We start from the raw sequence: 24,016 nt of genomic DNA, 5'->3' as shown, positions 1-24,016 counted from the left end.
GTTTAAAACGTTGTTTAGTATAAACAGAGGAAGAATAACGGACACACAACTGTGCAGCTCTGTGATGATACAATACTGCAACAATTTATATGTAGTAGTTTGCAAGACTATGAATTAAAAATGTATACAACCTCCACCAGGGATTTTATGTTTTCAGGTTTTTGTTTGTCAGAGGGATTATGGAAAATGTAGAAGCCCAATTTCATGACAAATGCCCTTCTAGAGTTATCTTACATATTATCATGTCTTTTATTTTGTTCTTTAACTGTGTTTTTGTCCGGCCACAATTTAAAATTAACATTTTGTGAAAATGTGCTTAGTCATTTTCTTGCACAACGTTAGATAGGAGTGTTATTTCTCTTTATCTGTCGAACAACAGACAGTTAGCTAGCTAAGAGTAGCATCTACTCCAGCCAGGCAAGCAGTAGTATTTATGCTTAGCTCAGATAACGGTCTCCTGGCTGCAGCTTCACATTAAATGGACAGATATGAGAATGGTATTCACCGTCTCATCTACTGTGTATTTATTTTCAGGTTGACTCAGTCACACTGGTTGTTAAAAAGAACGGAACAATGTATCTTGAGACTCTGGTTTCCTATTCTGAGCGTTATCTCTGCTTTGTCTTGTAGCCTTTAAGTGCTTAATGTGAAGCCCGAAACACGATATGAGCATTTTAGGAAGCATGAGCTCTATGAATGACACTAGCGTGTGAAATTATAACTAATCCAGGAGGATCCAGTGTTTTAGGACTTTTACTAATGTAAAAAAAAAAAAAAAGAAGTCAGGATTTCTAGCCATCGGCTATAATCTTTTGCAAATCTCTGCCCCAAATACTAAATTGCTGTAGTTTTGACATAAAAGCCTGTATGTAAATGCCAAGAAAAAAGGTTTTTATGAATATGTGCTGTACTGTAAAATCTGTGTCCTCATGTGTTTCAGGTCACCTTAAGGAAGGACCATGACAGCAATGACTTTGGCTTCAGTGTATCCGACGGGCTTCTGGAGAAAGGAGTTTTTGTCAACATGATCCGCCCCGACGGCCCAGCTGACCAGGCGGGGCTGAAACCCTTCGACCGCATTCTTCAGGTATGGATTTGAATAAATTCAAATAGTTTTGCTTGTTAGTGAATGTTGGACCAGAATGATATCCATCCCCTGTACATATACTTTATACGTGCAAGTAAAAACGTATCCTCCATTGAACAATTGAAACATTTTAACAAATATTTCCATCTTCTAAATCAAAACTGTAATCCCTAATAACCATTAAAAAATAAATAGGTTTGTAGCACACCCCTTTTTATAAGAAGGACATTTTGTTGTTTGTCTCTTTTTATCTTGTGCTATTCTATACATTTATTATTTACTGTTTATCTGACAGCAGTAAAACTGTTTCTAAACGGCTTGTCATCATCCTGCTGAAAAAAACTACAATGAAATCTCTCACCAATATAACAAAAAGCTCATTTCCCCTAATGACAATCTATGCCTTTTTTAGGTGAACCGAGCCAGGACCAGGGACTTGGACTGCTGTCTGACTGTACCTCTTATTATAGAGGCAGGGGCCGCCCTGGACCTGGTCATTAGCAGGAATCCTCTGGCAGCAGACCCCGGGCGGCCCGACGACTCCAACGACCGCTCACATTCACTGTTCTGCTTTCACGAGCAGCCCAGGACCAACAGCATCGCCCTGTGACCACACAGATAGACGGTATAGCTTTATGAAGCACTGGGACCACACACGCATACACTCACACACACTGTTGTGCACGGTACATTTATCACACAGTACCTCTCTGACACACCAACAAAGAACGGCCACTCTCACCGCCTGAAAGCATCCCTCACTCACAAAGTTACAAGTGCATGTGTTCACTTCTGCCGGAATTAGTCACTGTGTTCCCATGATGCAGTTCAGAGGAGGCTCTGGCTTCAGCCCCCTCCCCCCCCACCTCCCACCTCACTGCTTTCCTCTCCAGAGGCAAAGCCACATGCAGGCTTATATAACAGGAGGAGTCATAGCTTCTGACTGAGCCAGGATGTTAACACACAGGCCTCTGGAGAGTCAAACACTGCACACACACACACACATACGCACACTTCTTATATATTTTATATCTTTTGCTCTGATTGAGCTTCACGTTTCCATTTATTATGCAATCTTTTTGTTGCACATAAAAGATGCACATGCAATTCTTTATAAAACACGCACGCACTGACACACAGGGTGTTAATGGACTCAAGGTCCAAGGCCCTTATGCTTATTTGAGTAATTTCATACACGACATGGCTGACTGCCCTTGTTTCCATTCTCTTCCCACACTGCCCGTCCCACAGAAGTGACAGGACCTCCAAATAGACAAAATGCTCCCTGGTAGTTTCCAAGGATCGTTAGCTGAATTTAAAACCTCCTTACATTTTAATACCAGGAATGCTTGTGAAGACACTCTACTCTGTTTTTCTTTGACGGTTTAATAGTTTCTGAATGGTTCCAGAGGGACTCTACTGTTCTCCAGTTATATAAATTTAGTTTTTTTTGCTCCCGTTTTGATGACTCACCTTCACATTAACAAAAATAATGTTTTCAGTTTCTGCACATGTTTCTTGCTAGCACTGCGTTTGCACAGAAGGCACATTTTATGATTTATTTCTTGAAAATTCCCTCACTTTCACATTTCACTGTGTGACTCAGGCATGTGGCATTACACCAGAATGACTTAAGGGTTGGTTGGTGGACCATCACTGATGCTTCCTTAAGTGAATTACATCCTTTCCCAAAACGGAGGATGAAATGCCTTTTTACATTTTCAGTGATTAATGATTTTCTTGTTCTCAGTCCACATCTGATGTTCCTCTCTGCAGTAGCTGTTTTCTCTACCGTTCTCAAAAAGCATGTAAGGCATGGGTTTGTCTTTAGCAAGTATCCCTCACTTAAAAAAAAAACGGTATTGGAATTTGATCTTTGTTGGGGTGCCCCCTTTTCATCATGTCTGTGTTTTTATAAAGCTTTAGTGTAACAAATCTAGCCTGCTGATCCAGCTTCCTCTGGAGATGAGAACCTGATTCGTGTGTTGGCCGATGTGAAGATGTTGTGAGATAGTTGCGATGTCCTGTTCAGAGAAGATTGAATAATCCTTGGGGCAGTGACATTTTTTTTTTATCTGATCCAGATATTTCTTATATAAAATGACATGTTATACACAGAGGCCTATTTCTAAGGTATTTTATTAATTTACTGTATCTTTTATTTTGCTGTATAATGTATCACTGGCATGCTTTATTTTCATTTAAAGTATATGCACACATTGAGTATCGTCATGAAAGCTGTGATACTGAATGTGGCTGCACATTGTGTGGTCAATTACAACATCCTCCCTGAATAAGTCAGGAATAGTTTCAAAGTAACTTGAAATATTTATTTATTAATATGATTTTTATTTTTGTTATTTAATTTATTATAAACTAAGAAATGCATTTCTTTTTATGAGAATAAAGTTCATGAAACCATAGTTGCTCTGGTGTGTCAACAGTGTTTTGTTTATTATGGCTATCCTCACCAAGATAACGCACACTAACCCAAAAGTGTGTCAACAGTTGGGTTTAATGGAATATGTTGTGTTTCAAGTTATAATAAATACTTTTTGTAATATTTGGCAGCTTAGACTGCCTAGTTTAAGGTTATGTTTTTAGGACTTCCCTATTGACAGTTTGAAAACATTTTTTGGAAACATCATTAAATTAGTTTACTGTCACACACTGGGTAACTACTAGTATTCTGTGTAAGATCAGTTTGGGACAAGGTGTCCATTGCAAATGGGGCACAACATGTTATTGTCCATCTATGTTAAGTAAATCCAATATCTATCACAATATTAGAGCAGGAAATAACTATCAAGCAGGGTTTCTGATTAGTTTTGAGGACATGAATGAGATTTCTTTTTTCACAACATTTGCCACACTTAAATAGCCTGACAGAAATGCATGTGCTCTCCCTTTGCCATAATGCATTTGGAGTTCTTGCTTCCTCCTGCACTCATGTTGACCATCCAGGTGACGTATATATTAAAGTGCAAGGGGGTTCAATCACTCAAGAGCTTCGGCCGGACGGTTGGACACCAGAGACATGCCCAAATAAGACAGAATCATTCCTGTGGGGGAGATGTCAATGCCGTTCCCACCTGTTCCGGGGCATTAGATTGATGGTGGGTGGGTCACCTAGAAAAATTCACGCCAAGTATCAATGAGTGGTGAGAGGTGGGGGTCAAAGCGGGCATTGGTTTTATCTGTTCAAATAGTTGGTTCTTTCAGGAGTAGAATCAAATTAGTATTGACAAAGGTCAAAACACATGATCGTATTAATGAAAAAGATACTTAGTGTTGATTCATGGGTAAAAACATCCAGCGGGCACTCTAAACCTGAGTTAGTTACGCAGTGCACATTTACTTGATTCCATATGATATTGTGTTGAAAGGCAGTCTCTAAGTCATCTGTGCATGGTAGATATCCTTTTAGCAAGGAACTCCTCCAATACAGTATATGCAGTAATTTTTATGGCAAGAATAAAACATGTATTTAACACACTGTATTCTTGCTTTAGGCTTCAGGTACCAACAATTCAATAGCTGGTTCCTAGTTGAACTTTAATGTAGATACAGTGGAAAAATACAAGACTAAAGAGAAGAATGGAGTAATTGGGCATTCAGGAAGAAAAGCATTTTTGTAAATATTGGATACAAAGTAACTGGTGTCATGTTCAGATGGACATTTGCATCCACTTTTCAGGGATGCAAATGCTGCCGACATTAATATTAAGAGAACAAAATCATTTGTATGACACAAAATCCAAAGAAAAAAATGTTTATTCATAATCTATATAGAAATGATGCAATGTGCATCTAAAAAGGGGACAACTGTGAGACAAAAATACTTTGGTACACTTGAATCTCCGAGATGTTAACTGACAAAGCAGCACGGTACTGTGGTGGCTCCTGCACATTCTTCAGATTTTGTATCTTACTGGGCAAGATGTTGCATTATTGAACATTACTCTAAATCTGTGGTGCATTTTGAGCAAGCAGAGCATTCCATTGCTTCAATTAATATTGCACTCTGACAAATGTAATCCAATCTTACAATGTAATCAATATTTAGAAAGTTTTCAATAAAATTAATTAATCAGTGATGGTGTTCAAATGATGTACAGTATAAAATTGTTACAAAAAGGCATAAGTGATTTACAAACATTTAAGATCTATGATACAAATGCCTAAATCGAAACATTATCAACTAAAATCTAGTGGTAGATCTGTAGATCGCGTCTGCTACTGTAATGAGCACAAAAAGCTGTAAGGATTGTTAAAAGAAAGTTTTTGACTTTTTAAAATTGTTCTCACAGATTTGGCTAAGAATGTTTGATTTCTACTCTAAATGTGTCAATGTCTTAGCAAGGCCAAGGAGACAACTAGATACTGTATATCAAAGTTTACAATATCAAAAGGTTAAAAGCTACAAATATTCCTCCTGAAATGTGTTGCAAATGCATCTCCAAATAGCTTGCAACAATATAAACAAATACTACAATAAAGATGAAACGACATAAAGTGCAAAGAGAGGTTTCCATAAATGCACTGGGACTGACTATAGTAGTCACACAGGCTGTGTCCAAATACTCTAAAAATGCCACTTCCCTTTCCTCCTTACTTCCTCGGCTGTTTTTTGCTTTTTATCCTTTTTCTGTTTTTAAGGGTGGACTTTCTCATAGTATTTGACCAAGGCCTAGTTTAACTTGTAGCTTAAATGATGTCAAGCAAGATTAACTATTTACACTACATATTGCCATTTAACTTGTTAAGGATTTCTACTCAGAGACAAGGGTACATTCATTTTCACTGCAGGGATGAACATTAAGATATTAAAAAAGATGGTTAGGGCTACAAAACAGTAACAATAAAGTGAGAGTGTTTAGACGTCTTTTCCCTTTTACATGGCTAATTACTCATTTAGTTTACTAAATTTAAGTGAAGTGAGAATTTTTCTTCTACTACACCGTAAAAGTAAATTCGTCATCTCTTCTCCGGAATCAACAGAAAGGTAGTAAACATTGAACATTTTCTATCTCAAAATACTGCCTAAACTGAGATCAGTGCCAGCTACAGCAACAACAATTGTAACAACAATATTGATATAGTAAAAAAAAAATGACATGAGAAAAAAAAAAACCCATAACAATAATATATAACTTTTTTCATAAAAATCAAATCAGAGTATCTCTAACGTGAATATATTGGATGATGTAAACCTACCATTATCAAGGTTAGCAAGTATGATAATAACACAGAAAGCACATCAATCTTATTCCTCTCACAGAGAGCGCTCACATCATTGTTTCTACAATGGTGTGGGTGGGCTTGTTCAAGCCATTGGTCCCGTTTGCGTCCAGGGGCTGTGTCAGCTCGCTGCCCTTCACGTTGTACTCTTTCGGGCGAGAACTCACGCCTGACTTCGCTGGGGCCGCTACTGCTTTGATCCTCTGAGGAAGGAAGGAGACGACAGATAGGACTAATGACCATCACAAACAGGGGCAGTATAATGCTCAGAATGACAGTTATTATATTTAAAATGACAAACATCGCATCTGAATTTGTCCATGTTCAACATTTCAAGCCATGTTGATTTAAATTTGACGGCCATTTGGGGAGCAGGCTTCTTCATACTTTTACCAGGAATTGACACTTGCTAAATGTGAAGCTGCAGCCGGGAGATTAGCTTAGTTTGACAGAATGACCTTAAGCAAAGGAAAACGGATAGTCTGGTTGCTAAACAACCTCATGGTAACAAGTTGAGACTGTTGATGTGCTGCAATAACATGCAAAGCGACAGTCATGTGACCACAAGAGGTTGCCCTGGCTTGAACTATTGCATGGAGCTAATCTGCATATTTACTGACAGCTGACAGTTTAGGGCTTGAGAGTTGAGATAGCAGCTAGCCGTAGCTACACATTTTCTGTATATCTACAAACGTTTGAGGGAGGATGGCTAGCTAGAGTTAGCTATTGTTTAGTTTGTTTCTCTCATATTTCTTTTTTTCAAATAATGATTTTGTCAAAACTAATCTCAGTCCAAACAATTAACACAGGTTGGTAACAAGATTTGTAGTCTTAGGGTTTTAAGTCCCATTTATTTTGAAAAATAGTGAAAACTAGCCTTTAGCTGTCTCAGTCGCTTATATGACTCTTTTACTTTGATTTTAGTACAGATGTAACAAACAGTAGTTTAATTAGTGTGCTTTAGAAATGTTGTTCGGTTAGCTTTAGAAAAACCAGGCTAGCTGTTCACGCCGTTTCCAGTTTTTATGCTAAGCAAAGTTTCAGTATTAGGGTACAGGTACAAGAGTAATATCATCTTACTCTCAACAAGACCGCAAATAAGCAATTAAAACAAAATGTTCCAACTATTCATTTAAAAACACTATTTGTTGAGCTCACCTCGATCAGGGATCCCTCAGACTTTAAGATCTTGATGACCATCACCATAGGGATGCAGATCATGGAGGACAGGGCCAAAACCCAGCCAATACCGATGGCCCAGTCAGGGTACTCGTACACCTTGTTATAGGTCAAGGGCTTGTACTTCACCAGGGAGAAGATAAAACAGCCCTTGGAAACAAAAACATACTTCTTTTAGTACAACTTGTACACCTCCCTGTGACCTTGAATCTCCAACTATCAACATGTCATCAACAATATCTTCTTTCGACACAATCAAGTGAAACTTAAAAAGCTGTCGCTCATCTCTCACCATGCAGAGGACAGGTGTGATATAAGACCAGCTCCATTTCATCCATGAGTTTGGTCTGTAGCCGATCATATCTTCAATTGCATCGTAGAAATTATCAACTCCTATCCAACACAAAGGGAACACAGAATACCATGAGTGCCAGCTTACATACTGGTATAGATAAATCCAAAAGATATCGACTTGAGTAATTATTTCATGCAAAAATGGCAGAAAAAGTTTGCTACTTTTCATATCATTGTAAACTGAAAAGGCGATTAAAACACTAAAAACACTTTTGGGTGGAAATCTTTCACAATGTTCTGACATTTTACAGACCAAATGATGAATCGAGTAAATAATAAAAATGTAAGTCGCTGAAAGAAAAAAAAATGGGAGATGTAGCTAGGGTTGCAAAATTCTGGGAATTTTCAAAGATGGAAACTTTCCACGGGAATTAACGGGAATAAACGGGAATTTTCTAAATTGAAGGTTGGCTCTTCATAGGGAACTTAAATATAGTTGGGGAAAGTATATTTTAGCTTAATCTTGACTAAAACAAACAGATGCCATTCAAGTACACTTGAATATCCATGCCATAGCACACTGCTTACTGCATGGCTATTGAGACCACACAAAGGTTCGCAACAGGCTCACAAATGTGAGAGTGGAAAAACTGGTTGGCATTCGGGCAAACCTAAGGCTCTGTGAGCCTGACACAGAGCCATCCTCAACAAGGCTGGACAGTGACACTGAAGAGGAAGTCTCAGAATGTGATGTTGATGAGGATCGCTTGAAGGAAGATTTGCACGTTTAATGGGACTTTTTGGAGGGAGAAGGGCTCTTTTCATTTAACATTTTGAATGGGACTTTGTGGGGATTTTTGGATGGGGGGTGCATTTTGGTTCATTTTTTAATGAGGGGGGTTGGGGTGGATGAGTAACATTTAACTCAACATTTCTGTTTTCATTCTTCAATGAAACAAATAATTGTTCAATAAAATAATTAAAACTTGTTCTGTTCTACTAAATATCTGTTGAAATGTCATGTTTTTTTGTTTAATTTTGCATCGAATATTTCCAAAATTCCCCAGCTTAACTTCCCATGGAAACTTTCCGCTCCTTTGCAACCCTATGTGTAGCCCTAACCTAACCTAACCTGTAGTTTCCCTTAAGTTACTGAACATTGTACAAGTAATACCATGTGTCTGTACTATTCCAGAGATATTTTTGTTATCGCAGACTGACCTTCATTCTACCCCTTATCTCTGCCGTCTGTCCTTAACTGCAGCATTTGTATTTCCACTAATCCTGCACCATATAACATGTATATAGTATAAACAGTCTGGCAACTAGGTCATTATTCGTCCTTCCACGTTTATTGCAGTGAACTATGTGGGCTATTGCATTTTATAGTGGGTTGTGTGTGCTGTGGTTCACATGTGCCTGAGGTTTATTATTATGCTCCTTTGTACACGTTGTGAACAATGTGTTCTTTTGTTTTATTTTGAGTTCCTTTTTAACATCTGGCAAGGGAATACAGACGAATGTTAGTAAGCTTCCTTTGTGGTGCTGTTATAATAGCATCTTTCATAACAATGATAGAAAACAGCTCCCAAAAGTCACTGGTTCCCAACTTTTTTTTTTTTTTACTTTTTAATATGTTGCATATGTCTACGGCACATTAATCAAAGAGTAACGCATCTGTAATCCTGGGGGCCAGGAACACTGAGGCCAAGCAATTAAGATGGATTTGATTCATGTATCTAAGGGACTATTGTTATAAAGGACAGTATTTGTTTCTTAAAAGGAAAACACTTCAGTCCGGGGATGGTACTTAGAAATGCGGAGACATTTTGAAAGGTAGGAAAGCTAAATTAAAATATATTTTATATTCCAAGCCACCTAACTCTGAGTCCTGGGGAGTTTTGGTGAAGCATACTTAGCCTCAGAGTCACAAAAGTGTACATATAGTGGCTTCACGTTTGGCCGATGCTTGATTTATGGAATCAGATAGCAACACAATATCAGTAATGCGTTTATTTTTGGACAATGCAGAGTTGCTTTCTTCCAAATTAGGGTTTTTACCTCATTAGGGTTACTATTTTCTTCCCTCATTAACAATAAAAGAATGGGTCTAGAGGGAGGCAACCCTGGATAGCCAATCTTATTCTAGCACGGGACCAACACCAACCCCAACCCCCTCAACACGCCCCTGCATGCAGTTCAAGTTTTTAACTACTGATGTCTGACGAACCACAAGGACACCTTTGTTTACGACCAAAGAGATCATTTCTGCTTTTTCTTTCTCAACTTTTCAGGATCATTAATTTGAAAAAACAACGTTACAGAAAAACATAGTTGTGTCCACTTACCATAAACCCAGGCGACAGCGATGCATTCGAAGAATGCAACCCACAAAAGGCACACACCACTGGCTGCATAGTAGTCAAAGAGTTGAAACACATACATGCCACCCTGGAAAAAAAGAAAAGAAAGAAAGAAGGAAGAAAAGTGACATTAATTATCTCTCTGTTGTGTGTGAAATGAAAGAAAGTCAAAGCGATAGAAGAGAGTATAAAAGCAGAGTGGATGGGGGGTGTTAAAAGCAGCACACAAGAATGCTGGCACACTACCAACAGAGGCAGAGTTCAACAGGTGCTGAGACGCCATTGGAGCACAGTTAACTGCTAAATGGAAAATGGCATTCCAAATTGTTCCATTCAAACATACAGGATGTGAGCTGTGGATGTTGTAGGAAGCCATATTTGGTCGTAACAATGAGGCAGTCGAGAGGCAAGTGGAAAGTCTGTGGCGTTATCTCTGCCGTTGATCCGAATACAAAGACTCTCTTTTTCCTTTCTACAGGATAAGCAGTAGAAACTCCAATAAAAGTGACTGTTGGTGAACTTACTTTTGTTACCATGGCGAGTCCAAAAAGATAGCTCATCAAACACATCGCAGCTATAAACATCTCCCGTCGGTAACCCTTCCTGAGGACTGCTGGATATAGATCCACAATGGAGGTGATCTGTCCTTCTACTTCAACAAACTGTGGGGACAAAAACAACTATTAAGTTCTCAGAAGTGTCTTTTTGTGTGCATGCAGCTCTTGTGTAGCCTCTGCAAACCAGTGATTAGAGAATGAAAGCTGTCTTTGTTGAGCAGTAATGATAATTTACACAGGGCTCCTCTTTGCAGCACTGGTTTGTTGCTACCAAGATGCAACAGAAACAAAACAACAGTAAATCTCTGTTTCTGTCTCCCTCTTGTTCCCCTTGGCCTCATCTTAAGCTACATAATGTCATAACAAAATCATGAGATTGTTCCAATTTACTAAGAACACGCTCCTTTGTTGCATGAAAACCAAACAAAAAGCCCTTACATAACAGTGGCATGTATGTGTGAGCGACGTTAACAATATATAGCATTCAGGACTGAATTAATTTTATGGTCAAGAAACACACCCACACACACGCACAAACTGTAACTGGGAACATGTCTCATGGAAATAACCGCATGAGTATTTACATGTGCTCCAATTTAGAGCGTTGGCCTGATCTCGCAGTTGGCTGAGAGAAGTAGCGGGCCATGTGCAGGACTTAGCACAGGAGTAGAATTACACTTGGAGGCAGGAAATGTGATCTGGCTGGCGAATCTCTCCATTGCACACTCGTGTTTTGTCTAGGTAGATTATCTTTTCTTGATCAAAGCTCAGTCGCAATGGTTTGCATGCAAGCTATCATAATGACTTCTACCAAGTACATGTTTGGCTTTTAACGCGTATCATCTTTTAAAACTTAATTTGTGTTACTACAGGGCTTTAAAGGGAATTTAAGCCTCATCAAGTGCGGTCGAGCGTGGTAGTAAAATTCCTTTGTGGGAAAAGTCTGCTTTTCTTGTCTGACAGTTATCTGATACCTTGGAGACGTTGGATATGGATCTGAGACACTTAATGTGTTTTACACATTGTGGATGGCAGGAGCCAGCTAACCTGGAAGGGACCTGGAAGGTATCCCTCTGAAATGAAACGGGCAGTTCTTTAAGGCTGCCATAAGCGATTATTTTCATTATCGATTCATCTGCCGGTTACTTTCTTGATGAATTGTTTGGTGTATAAGTGTAAAAAAAGATCTATCTCAGTTTCTAACATTCCATATCGATTTCTTTAAATGTCTTGATTTACAAGTTCAGAACCCAATGATATTTAGTTGAATACGATATAAAGAAATAAAAGCATTGACTATGGATATTTATGAGGCTAAAAAACAGCATTTCTGCCATTTTTTCACAACTTATCTATCATCAAATTAGTTTGCGTTAACTTTTCCGTCGACTAAACATTGCAGAGCACAGATCACCAACTCATTATTCTGGACATTGCTTGACAGGAGCCACGGTGATTGTGAAAATACTGACCTGACTGTCGAGGCCCAGAAGCAACAGCATGACAAAGAAGAGCACGGCCCAGAGGGTTGGCATCGGCATCATGGACACGGCTTTAGGGTAGGCGATAAAGGCCAGACCAGGACCTGGAGGGAAAGCATAGCGGGGATGGGGAGAAGGGGAGGAGAACAACATTAATATCTGTATTTTATTCCAGCTTGGACGACATAGGGGAATGGAAAAATGTGTGTTAAGATTGAGGTAGACAGGCCGAGCATGGTCTGGCACTGCCAATAATCTAAATCTATGGTTGGCTTTATGTACTCTTGTAAACAATAAGGAAATAAAATGTCCAATATAATTGTTTTTTTCATGCTTTAGTGTCCTGTACTTTTATTAATAACATTGAACCTTACGTTTTGTCTCTCTTTGCACTGTAGATATTACATTACTGATTCCTGTAATGGCCCTTCCACTGTACATGCTATTTATAAAAAGGTCCTGTTCATACAGTACATACTGTATTATAGCTGCTTCATATTGTTTATATAACATATAAATCCATGCACTTGAGCATCTGTTTGCACTGCTAAAATGCTAATATGCATTTCTGGTACTGTGTGCAATAACATCCAACTGGAATCTAATCTAATCTAATCCCAACAAAGCACATGAGGATTTCAGCAAAGCCACATACCATTACAACAGGATTCAATGAGATGCAAAGTCAGCAATCACAAACTAGTGAAGAGCTGAGCGAAATGCCAGTTCTACATGAAACATATTCTTAATTTCATTTGTTTTAATATATATATTGTGGAGTATTGTGAATGTACACACTAACATGCCATCAAAGAAATACTGTAATTTTTACTCGTTTATAGTTTGAATGTACATAATTATATTCCAGTGTTAAAGAAAGCAAAGAGTGTAATTTGAAACTGAACAAAGCGAGCATGCTGAAAGAAGACGCATCTCCTTCAAAGTCCCCAGAGTATAAAGGAAGGCAGAAACAGAACCGGTGGCGTCCACTCGGGAGATCCACAGTTGTTAACAGTGCTGCTGGTGAGAAATATCACATCATGGTGCCAGTGCACTTAGTATATACAGTACAAATCTTCTTAGCAAAGTCCCCTGGTCAAGAAGACGTAAAGCTACTGAATGAAATGAGTGGGTTGACTGTGGGACATGAAGACACCTGGTGCCATTGAACACTTGAAGTAGCGATGAGATCTTTAACCATGCAGGTCATTGTGTAGCTAAAACACACAGCACCAATGCCATGTAATCTGTCCGCAGAAAAGGTGCAACAGATTTCACACTGAAGTAACAATTCTGTTTCTTTTGAGGCTTTTAATCAAGGAGTGTGCAATTGCCGATACCTCTACATTTCAGCATCATCGTTTCCGAGACTTGAATTAATAACTTTTTTTTTTTTTATTTGCTTGGTTTTGAGTTTCCAATTGTCTTTTTTTTTTAGCAACAGTGCCCACCATCACTGCTGCCATCCCCTTGGACCCTCGTACCTGACTCTGCCACATCGGCAATGTCCACCCCTTGTTCTTGTGCCATGAAGCCCAGGACGGAAAATATTGCGAAGCCAGACACAAAACTGGTACCGCTGTTGAGGCCTCCCAGCAGCAAACAGTCCCTATGTCACACATATGTCATGGAGGTTGTTAATGAACACAGGTGGAACCGAAGTTCCCATTTTCTATTCACGCAACCGTCTCTGACACGAGTTGCTGTCACTACTACAGTCCCACTCCCCCCCGTCCCCAGCGGAAACAGTGCTCACCTGTAGCAGTTGTATTTGTATTTGTTGTAGCTCCCCAGGGACGTCATGGCTCCCAGGCAAATGGCGTAAGAGAAGAATATCTGGGTTCCCGCATCAATCCACACCTAACGAGACAGAAGACAAGTACGCTTTCATAATGGGATCCAATGATGACGTCAAACTGTAGAGTCCAGTGCAAATCTTAAAAGCAATGTCCCCTGATAAAAAAATATTTTAAAGCTACTAAATGACATGAGCAGTGGGGCAGAAACACATTTCTTAACACCTGTTATGAAAGTGTTTTGGAAATGTTATCATGAGCTCCATGCTATTCAGCTTATCGAAAGTCATTGCTCATATCAAGAAGGCAAACATTTTAGTGCAAATATTGATTTTTTTACCACTTGAGATGAATACATCTCTGTTTGTCTTATCTCCACCACAATCTTGAGTGTAAGGTGGGCTGGAGGGACAATGATGGAAATTCCACTCTTATTTGTTTGGTATGGGAGCGGGAGACACACCTGGCAGAGATTCTACTGAGCGTACTTTTTACAGTTTTATCTGAAACCTCACGTACACTGTGAAGCTTGGTTAAATGTTATCCATTTCATCTCAGCTTTGGCACAGAGCACATGAGGGCTAGCCTATTGAGACATGTCGGCTTGGTTTTGTTGTTAATCCAATTACTCGTGAAAAAATGATGTAATCGAGTTGCATAAAAAAAAGTAGAGGAGAAAAACAGGAGAAGAGTTTTTGATCCTACCTCTGGGTCTTGTAGGCGGGTCAGGTTAGGGTAAAGGTAGAATTTGATCCCTTCAGATGCCCCAGGCAAGGTCACGCCACGCACCAACAACACAATCAGCATCACGAATGGGAAAGTTGCGGTTATGTACACCACCTAGAAAGGACGAGGAAGTATCAGCCAAAAATACTGAGCAACACTTATGACTAGTCACCCTTTAAATATAACTGTAAAGACAAAGCTTCATTTCTAAGTTCTCATTTCTAACTGAATGTCAAAAGAAACGTTGTCCATGTTATCTGGCGAACATTTCCCCTCTTTTCCCGACGTATTTTGACAAAGAAAAAGTAGGTAAGGTCTGGGAAAAGGACTTCTTTACTGTTACCAGAAGTCATGATGAGGATTTGAGATGCCCAACAGAGCATGAAGCAGTACACTACACAGAATAAAGGCTTCACGCTGATAAACACACAAGAGCTCCTTAATAGAGTTAATAATTTTCCTCACAGACCTCCTCCTGTTGGCTCCCGCCCAGTTTCAGAAACACAGAGAGGGCTAAAGGAGCGGCAGTCAACTGTTTACAGCCGACAGTGAGTCTGGCCAACAAGAAACTTTCAGGACAGCGCAGTGGCTTGTGTCTCTAAATCCACCAAATTAACAACCCTCCAAGCATGTGGCTTTTCTCTGAGCAACAGTGTTTTGTCACTGATTAATCGGGGTGAAAATGCCAAACAAAAAACAGCACTATGGCAACGCAATAAGTACAGGATGTGTCTGTGTCTCAGCACTCACTTTCCCAGTGGACCTGACTCCCTTCCAGATGCAGAAGAAGCAGATAACCCACACTGCTAGGAGACACAGGGCCAGGTCCCACTTCACGGTCCCGATGTCCTCAATCCCAGAGGAGATGCTCAGGACGTTGCGTCTGCAGAGAAAACACAAGTCAGACAGACAAATGACTGTCGTTCTGTGCTGTTCTGCTGCTCTGGCCTTTGTGATGACACCAAAATGGTGAGATAGATATTTGAAAGTAGTCTTTAGGGCTTTTAGGTCTAATGCTGAATAACCACTAGTTTGTAAGAGGCATTAAGTGTGATGAATCCGATGATTTAAACGTGACTCAAAGCAAACAGGAATTTAAAAAGACATTTCAAAACACATTTACTCAAGATAAGTCTTGTCAGTGTTACTTTAGTATGTGTGTGTGTGTGTGTGTGTGTGTGTGTGTGTGTGTGTGTGTGTGTGTGTGTGTGTGTGTCTCAAAGCATTTAAAAAGACATTTCAAACACATTTTTCTCAAGATAAGTCTTGTCAGTGTTACTTTAGTATGTGTGTGCGTGCGTGCGCGTGCGCGTGTGCGTGTGCGTGTGCGTCAGGCATGCCATCAGTGAATACTCACTCCCAGAACTCAGTGACGGGGGAGGTAAAGTTGGTAATGTTGGCTGCTAGCCAAAAGGTCTTGTTCTTGCGCACTGTGTCCTCCACACAGAATTCTGTGTTCCAGGGCTGCTTGCATTTCGCCCAAGGGAGCTCCGGCTGAAAGCTGTGAAACAGGTAGTACAGTCCCCAGGCCAAGATCACGATATAATAGATGTTAAGTAGAGATACAATCACGACAGAGGCATAGCCAATACCTGCAGAAAGGAAGAAAAGAAAGCAGATTTTAGATAGAGATAGATTAAATACAGTTATGATTTAGATTTGTGTTGATGCATTTGATATGTTTCTGGTCACCATATAATGTAAGTCTGATATTCACTGTTTTTAAGTTCTGCTTTTAGTCTCTCAGTGGGTAATATCAACCATAGAGTCAGGTGCTAGTTCTCTGTGGGTTTGTCACTACAAGCAACTCCTTTCACAAACAAGTAGTATTGTTATCCATTGTTATAAAAATAGTGATTATAGCCGATTTACCAGCAGCATTAGTGGTTTTACATCTTGCCTTGCCCCTGTGGTGTACAAGTGTACTTCTGACCACACCATCAGTAGCTCTGGGTGTGGTCAGCGCTTCAACTTTCAAACAGAGAGGGCAGCACAGCACGGATTTTCTGCCCAGTGGGAAATAACCCTTTAAATGAAAACTTGTGTGAGGTGGAGATCGTTGCTGAACAACTTAAAAAGAAGGCTTTCACAACTTACTCATTATTAAGTCAAATTAGGGAAAGCTGCCCGCACTAGACTCTGCTATCTTACTGTTATAATGTCGTTAGTGTTTTAACGCTATTTTTAGATGACTTTGCCTCGAACCTGGACACAGAAATCCCTGGAACTGCTCAAGAGTATTTTTAATCTCATCATCTCTGTTGCCCCCACTGCCTTGTTCCCACATACCAAACTTGAACTGATAAACAAGTCAACGCTGTGACAGGTGTGCGTGTGTGTGGGTGTGTGTGTCTGCATGGACTTGACTATGTGTTGGAGTGCAGGGAGTAAAGTCATGAATTTCACTGTGTGCTAAAACACGTGAAGGCGGGAGGGAAAAGATTTGGAGGATTGTGGTTGGCTAGTTTTGCTGCCACTTGTGGACTTTCTCTGCTGTGCCAGACGCTGCGCCATATGGACAGACAGCCGCCTCAGCGTTCCTTGAATAGCGGAGACCATCGGCAGCTGCTAGAGATCCGGTGAGGCACAGCTTCCTCTCTCTTCATGTCCCGTGTGTGACCATGAGTAAAGGAGTCACAGCAGCTGCTGAAGGTGCGGGACCTCTGTGCCTGTCTTCAGCTGTCAATCAAAGGTTATGGGTTGCACCAAAGAGTGCCTTAAAGTATCAGTAGCTAATTGGTGATCTCAGGTCATGGGACAGGTGAAGGAACCCGACCCTGACAACTCCCATAGACTTCATACACTATTCATATCATCCTATAAGCTAGGAGAAAACAAGTGGATCTGCATTGTCAACAAATATTATTACGCTTTTAATGCAGACTCATTGCTAGGCAACCTTGTGTTTCTTTTTCTAGTCTGTTTCCATGGCAACTCATCAATCTACTCGGTCACAAAATCTGCAATCCAACAATGACTTTATGTTTTGGAGCGTCTACTTTCATGTTCCATATCCTTGTGTTAATTTAAATAGACGTTAATGTGCGTGTGTGTGCATGAATGTAAACATGACCGTGGATAAATCATCCTCCATAATAATCCATCTTCAGTACTCTCATTATTCCTGCTTTAAATATAGTGTTTGGCATCCTTTACATAACACAAAGCATCCTGATGAAGTCAGACTGGTCCACTTACAATGTTAGAAATGAGGAAGGACACCTTTAGAAGAACATGATTTCAACTAAGGATGAACAATTGACTTAAACTGAAGAAAACCAGGGCAGGATTCTTGTTAGGACAAATTAAGCTTTTACTCAGCGTTAAATATTAAATGATCCCGTCAGGAAAGATTTGGCTTGGGGATGCATAGCCTCTTTTTTTCTGTCTGTGTGTGTGAGAATATGTGCAGTGTTTATGCTTGGACTGACCAGTGAAGATGGGGCAGAGCTTGGCCCAGCAGGTGATCCCTCCTTCAGACGTGTACTGGCCCAAAGCAACCTCCAGGAAGAACACAGGCAGGCCGCCCCCAAACAGGAAGATGGTGTAAGGGATGAGAAACGCTCCTGGGTAATGGGAATGAGAAGTATTTCAGTAACAATTTGTGTTTTCTGCTTAACACTTTGTTTAACATTAAGTATCTTTTACCTACCTCCACCATTTTTATAACAAAGGTAAGGAAAGCGCCAGACGTTTCCTAATCCAACAAAGCCTCCGGCCACGGACAGGACAAAGTCGAGCTTACTGTCCCACTTCTCCCTCTGAGGCGCCTTGCCTTCAGCCTCATCCTCGGCCCGCGTGCCCGGGCTCTTCCCCGGTGAAGGTTTAAGGGTGTCCTTGTGAAAGTCTTTTAAACATTGAAGCTTCTCTTTTTGTGCCATGCTGTGGACGGTAAAAAGGAAAAGGACACGCGAGAAGGAGAGAGAAAAATACAGAGAAACAGAGGTGAATTGGGGCAAGACAAATATAGGGAGGAAAATTAAGAAGATAATGCTGTCTCGTGATTGCGCTACACCGTGCTGTGTAACCACTGAATACGTGATGTACAGTACTGTGTTGCTAATCTTGTTATCTGAACAACTGATGCAGGAAGGTCATTCAGACAAGAGAAATATGTTATTAATTAAAAGCAATTGACAAGGATCATCCAACAATGTAGAGCATACCCACTGTGTTTGTTTTTCTGTCTTAATAATTTAATCAATTTATCAAAGCATCTATCTTTAGAAAAAAACATCTTAATGCCTTAAACTGCATTGCCAAGAAATCGCACAATTGGCTAAACCATCACCATGGCAATAGCATGAGCACATCCACAATTTGATAGCTGTTGCTCGCTGGTTTCCATCTCATTCATGGTGTATTTTTCTGCTCAGAGGGGGGCACATTGTCCCTGAAGAAAAAGGGAGGCTATGTTTGGACATGATGCAGGACTTTAAGACCTCACCTGACCCTGAAGAAACGTTTTTTTCTTAGCTTTCTCTTTTGCTACCGTATCAGCAACGAGTAGGTCCTCCACAATCCAAATTTAGAGAAAAAGATACCCCTCTGCATTGCTAAAGCCCTGGCTGCTTTCGAGACGATACAGCGGCTTAGGTTCACTAGCGTGTTTACACTGTAAACCGCCTTTCCAAGGAACCCAGGATTTGGCATCACTTGCTAAAGTATCTTATTTCCCCGCATGAGCCAAATAAGAGAAAATAAACCCCTTAGAGAACAAGAATAACTTTGGAAGTTGTGAAGAAACTTAAATGTGATTTATGGTCCCAGCTATAATAAAGCACAAAAAGAGTAATTGTAACATACCAAATGAAATGTAATACTTCCTCTTCTTTTAAGAGAAGAACTGAGCAACATCAAGTACTTCCTGTAACTTTTGCGAGACCCAAAATAAATTCAGACCATGTTGATTGTTGAAGCTCAGATAAAAGTACAAGTTGTACGAAAAACTTTCATGCTTCGAAAACATCACCCTTGAGATTTGCTCTTCATTCGTTGTTGAAAAATGGACAGCATGTACCTTTCAGGATTGTTTACTTCTACCAACAAACACATTAAGACTGTAACCTCACATTCTTACCAGGAAATGTGTTAACCTAACCGATACTTAAACAGCAGCCCCTCCATGCACACTGCGCCCCATCATTTTCTCTCTTCCTGTTATGCATGACAAGTCAACTTGCCCCGCTTTCCATTCTCAGACCTCCTTACATAACTGGATCAGTTCTTGCCCACTTTGTTTCTCTTCCTGTTTCTCTATCTCTCTTTATCTCTTTTCCCCACGTCTGCTTAGCGTATGCTTCCACCTGCCTGCATGGTGTTAGGAGGCTGACGGCCCCACAGATAAGATTTAAGACAAACTGTCCTTGGGATTTAAACCAGACATACTTAGCTACAAATTCCCTAACCGAAAAAAATAAAAAACACAAAAAAAAACAAATATTCTATTGAAATCACTTACTCTTCCTAACTAGACATCCCGTCAAAAATGAATCTCAACAAACAGTTTTGTTTCTATTCGTTTAACCTTTTAGCACAAAAATAGACTTGCTCAACATTTATTCATCCATGATAGCATTTAACTATTTAAAGCCCATTAATAAAAGAAAACTTGACATATCACATGCAAACCCTGAACAATAAAGTCTCCTTTCAGTAAAAGAAATTTAGAAAACTTACATTTCCTTCATGGCTGCAACTATGTATAGAGTTCCTCTCCCTCTGCTGTTACCATTCCTCTGTACTGAATGCCTTTATGCGGACACCGGTCACAAGAAGTGAAGCTGACAGCAGGGCCCGCCCATTCTCTAAAGACAATTAAATCCAAAGTGGAGATTGGACGCAGCCTAGCTGTGACAGACGACTCAGGTACCAACACGGCAGACTGTAAATTTCCACTTCCCACTACTCCCTGCCCACAAACATACACACAGCCAAGTTGTGGGTGGTGGTAACACACACACACACACACACACACACACACACACACACACACACACACACACACACACACACACACACACACACACACACACACACACACACACACACACACACACACACACACACACACACACACACACACACACACACACACACACACACACACACACACACACACACACACACACACACACACACACACACACACACACACACACACACAGAACAAGTTAGAGGCTTGTCCAAGACTGGGGGTCGGCCTTGAATTATGGTCTTGTACAATTGAATAAAATGAAACTGAAGGCAGCATTGAGAGTTTAAGTGCTTCTTTTAACTGATGCAAACTCATCAGCAGTAAAATAGGAGACACTGTTTCAAAACAAGTCCCTAATAACATCAACACGCCACTCTCAAGCATCTTTGTGAGAAAACTATTTTTATTCAAGCGTACGCTGTGATAAAACCTGGTATGTGGGACATTTCGAATCACTGGTCCTTCATTCTTTCATGACATGTAGTTTGTTATCTGTGAAATGTAAACGAGTACTGTATCAGTTTATAACAACTCCTAATAAGGAAATGTGTGCCTCTCTGCTCGCCTATGAAACTGTATAGATTACATTCACTTCTCAGAGAGCACACAATGGCCGTGCAAAGGCTGGCTTGCAAGGTTCAATTAAAAACTGATACATTCTTCTGCAGGGGGACAAGGATCAGCTGATGGCAAGCTGTCATTTGAGCACTTCACAGACACACTTTTGACACCTCTTAACTTTGCATGACGCCATTATCCATCATGTTTAGTTTGGTTTCATGCCCTGTATACTATTTTTGGTTACATAACCTTTGATAGAGGCGGTCTAATCTATTATACTTATGCGAGCGATTACATGATTTGTGTTTTGAAGGAGAAAGAAAAAAACTGTTTCATGTGGGTTATCCAGATACACACAGAGTTACCCTTATAAAGTGCAACTTTCCATACTCATAGCTAACAAAAAGCTTTAGTTATTGTTGAATGGTGTATTTTTGTTGTATTGTTGAAACAGTTAAAACATTTAATATAATTTCACACTAAAATGTTCAACAATAGACTGGGAAAGTCACATTTGACTAGAAATACTGTTTTAAATGATCCTATATATTAGAATCTACTCCTTATTTTGCATGCTGAACCTCAGGAAACCCCTCAAAGACACCCCCAAAGGCCCTATGACCCCGCTTTTCTTTCAGCACATGCAGCTTAAAAAGAAGGTGCAGGTCATTTGTTATCCTGCTGATCAGTTTTTGGATTGGGTTTAAGAAAGGACAACATGAATCAATCATACACTGGAAAGGTTGCAGACAGAGGAAGTGGGTTAAGTATGTCCAACTAATCACAAAATATAAGCTAGTAGTCTTAGTTCATCAGACGCCCCTTTAGCTTTGAACGTTGCATAGACATGAATCAATTCCTTCATTAATTGTGGGTGTGGAGGGTGAACGGGTACCTGGACTCTGAAGGAGATAATAACCACATGTATTTACCATACAGCACATTCTATGCCCTAAACACATCACATGGCACTTTCAAACCGGGACTGCTCCTGAACGCACCATAACAGACCTCCAAATAACAATCAACGAGAAACGGGTTGCTCTGTAAACACAGGAAACCGGTACAAAGGCCAAAGCTGGGTTTTTGTAATAATTTTAAAAAATCAATGTTGCCTAAGTTGTTTTTAAAAACGTGTATAAACGACAGTATTTAAGTAGGACACAGCTTCATGTCAAAGAAAAAGAACAAATGTGGACAGGAAATAAATCCGCGTGCCTGATGTTTAACATCAAAACAGGACAAATTAAAATTCAACGCAGCGTGGTTTTCTTAAATCAATATCTTAAAAACAGAAACAGATGTCTACTTTAGTTATTCTTGCCGTTAAATGAAATAAACATGAATAGGCTATTAGTAATTTCCTGAATTGATACGTAAAGAAGATGCCGATTTACCTTTCCTCGTGGTATCAAGCAGTCTGTTGTTCCTTGTTTTGTAGCCTGCGTTTTAGCACTGAGTGAAATGAGGAAATCTATTTTTCTGTGAGACCATTGTTTCTACAAGCTGGTGCACGTTTAATATCAGTTTGAGTGGAAAATCACCAGAGTCTCCATGCATCAACTTCTTAAAGCGACAGCCTCCCTCCGTCCGCCCTACCCCTGATTCATAACAGTCTGTCACCATGTATACAGCCTATATCTCCAGAAATAATCCATCACGTAACTCATGTTCTCATGGCACGATTGGTTTACATGCACTTGCAAAATGTGCCAAATACGTGCAAAGTACTCGCAGGCAGTACACATTTAGCAGACACGTTCAATGTCTTAAATTAAAGTAGAAGTCAATATTCCAAGTATTAGTGATGTTCCTTGTATTAATTCAAAGGATCTTTTTGAGTATAGGCTACACATTTATTTGATCTTTGTCTATTTTTATTTTATATTTTTTTATTTGCTTTATTTGATCTTTTAAAATATAATAACAACACCTATATCTTTAATATTATCTGTATTATTTTATTATTTATAAGCAAGCTAGGATTTTGCATTTAATTTAGCACAACACTGTGCCTTAGTGCAGCCCCACAGGGATGCATGCCTGTAGTGTAGACTCTTTTAATCTTGTTTATAATAATGTAGTTTAAACAGTCAAAGTGACTTTTCACCACTTGGCAAAATCAGCTAAATGTTATCATAAAAGATTGTTGTGTTATTGCGGCTAGACAGACGACTACAGATAATTGTTTATGTCTTGTGCATACACCAGTGGTTCAGTGTGGTTTATGTCTTCATCTAAGGCAATACATGCCAAACAAACAGATGACAGTTGAAGCTATTTGGGGATGTATTTATAAGATATGGAGCCAGAAATTAAGACAAATAATTGATTGAACAACGTTATGAAGAAATTAAACACACAATCTCTTATCAAACTTCAAAAAGGAACGGACTGCTTGTTCCTTATTTCAATGCTGTGTTTACGTGCACATTTCCTCATTGGCCTTCGGAGCAACATTTCATGTCAGTGTTGAAAAGCAAAGTGTGTTTCAAAGCCACCCAGCCCCCTTGAGTTTCGGTGATGGTTTCTCCTCACAGAGAACAAAACCTCTGTCAGCAGGACAACTGCTTTCTGGTGCAGGGGGCAAAATGGCCAGGAAACAGGAAAGAGAAAACAAATTCAAGTTTGGACGCTCACGGTTTGTAACTTTGACAAAGACCAACCTTGAATCTAAAGTAGCTGAACAACTGCAGGGGAGAGAAAGCTTTATCTGACTAGTATCAAGTTACAATAGCAGGCTAGCCCACAGAG

General features: G+C 39.8%; 2 protein-coding genes across 5 annotated transcripts in view; one reads left to right on the top strand and one right to left on the bottom strand.

The window, feature by feature from the left end:
- Positions 1–3,510, top strand: part of LOC307036658 (glutamate receptor-interacting protein 2-like) — a 33,666-nt gene extending 30,156 nt beyond the window's left edge. For all 3 annotated transcript variants that reach the window (XM_079677174.1, XM_079677175.1, XM_079677176.1), the window contains exons 23-24: positions 941–1,087; positions 1,500–3,510. In XM_079677174.1, the coding sequence (XP_079533300.1) occupies positions 941–1,087; positions 1,500–1,697 (345 nt within the window). In that variant the 3' untranslated portion in view covers positions 1,698–3,510. The remainder of the gene's footprint in view (positions 1–940; positions 1,088–1,499) is intronic.
- Positions 3,511–4,843: 1,333 nt separating this feature from the next.
- LOC307036659 (sodium- and chloride-dependent taurine transporter-like) lies at positions 4,844–22,845 on the bottom strand. 2 transcript variants are annotated; one of them, XM_079677179.1, is made up of 14 exons: positions 22,660–22,845; positions 18,377–18,606; positions 18,156–18,290; positions 16,082–16,316; positions 15,475–15,607; positions 14,704–14,838; positions 13,959–14,062; positions 13,687–13,811; positions 12,194–12,306; positions 10,689–10,826; positions 10,150–10,252; positions 7,800–7,900; positions 7,487–7,657; positions 4,844–6,531 (listed from the first exon to the last, which is right to left on the bottom strand). In XM_079677179.1, the coding sequence occupies exons 2-14, from the start codon at positions 18,603–18,605 to the stop codon at positions 6,376–6,378; spliced, it is 1,878 nt and encodes a 625-aa protein (XP_079533305.1). In that variant the 5' UTR covers position 18,606; positions 22,660–22,845; the 3' UTR covers positions 4,844–6,375. The 2 variants fall into 2 exon arrangements, with proteins under 2 accessions (XP_079533305.1, XP_079533304.1); XM_079677178.1 differs by lacking the exon at positions 22,660–22,845 and adding an exon at positions 20,404–20,620.
- Positions 22,846–24,016: the final 1,171 nt, after the last annotated feature.

The sequence above is a fragment of the Notothenia rossii genome (genome assembly GCF_949606895.1).
Source record: "Notothenia rossii genome assembly, chromosome: 4".
Taxonomy (NCBI): Eukaryota; Metazoa; Chordata; class Actinopteri; order Perciformes; family Nototheniidae; genus Notothenia; species Notothenia rossii.
This window is presented reverse-complemented; position numbering and strand designations above follow the sequence as displayed.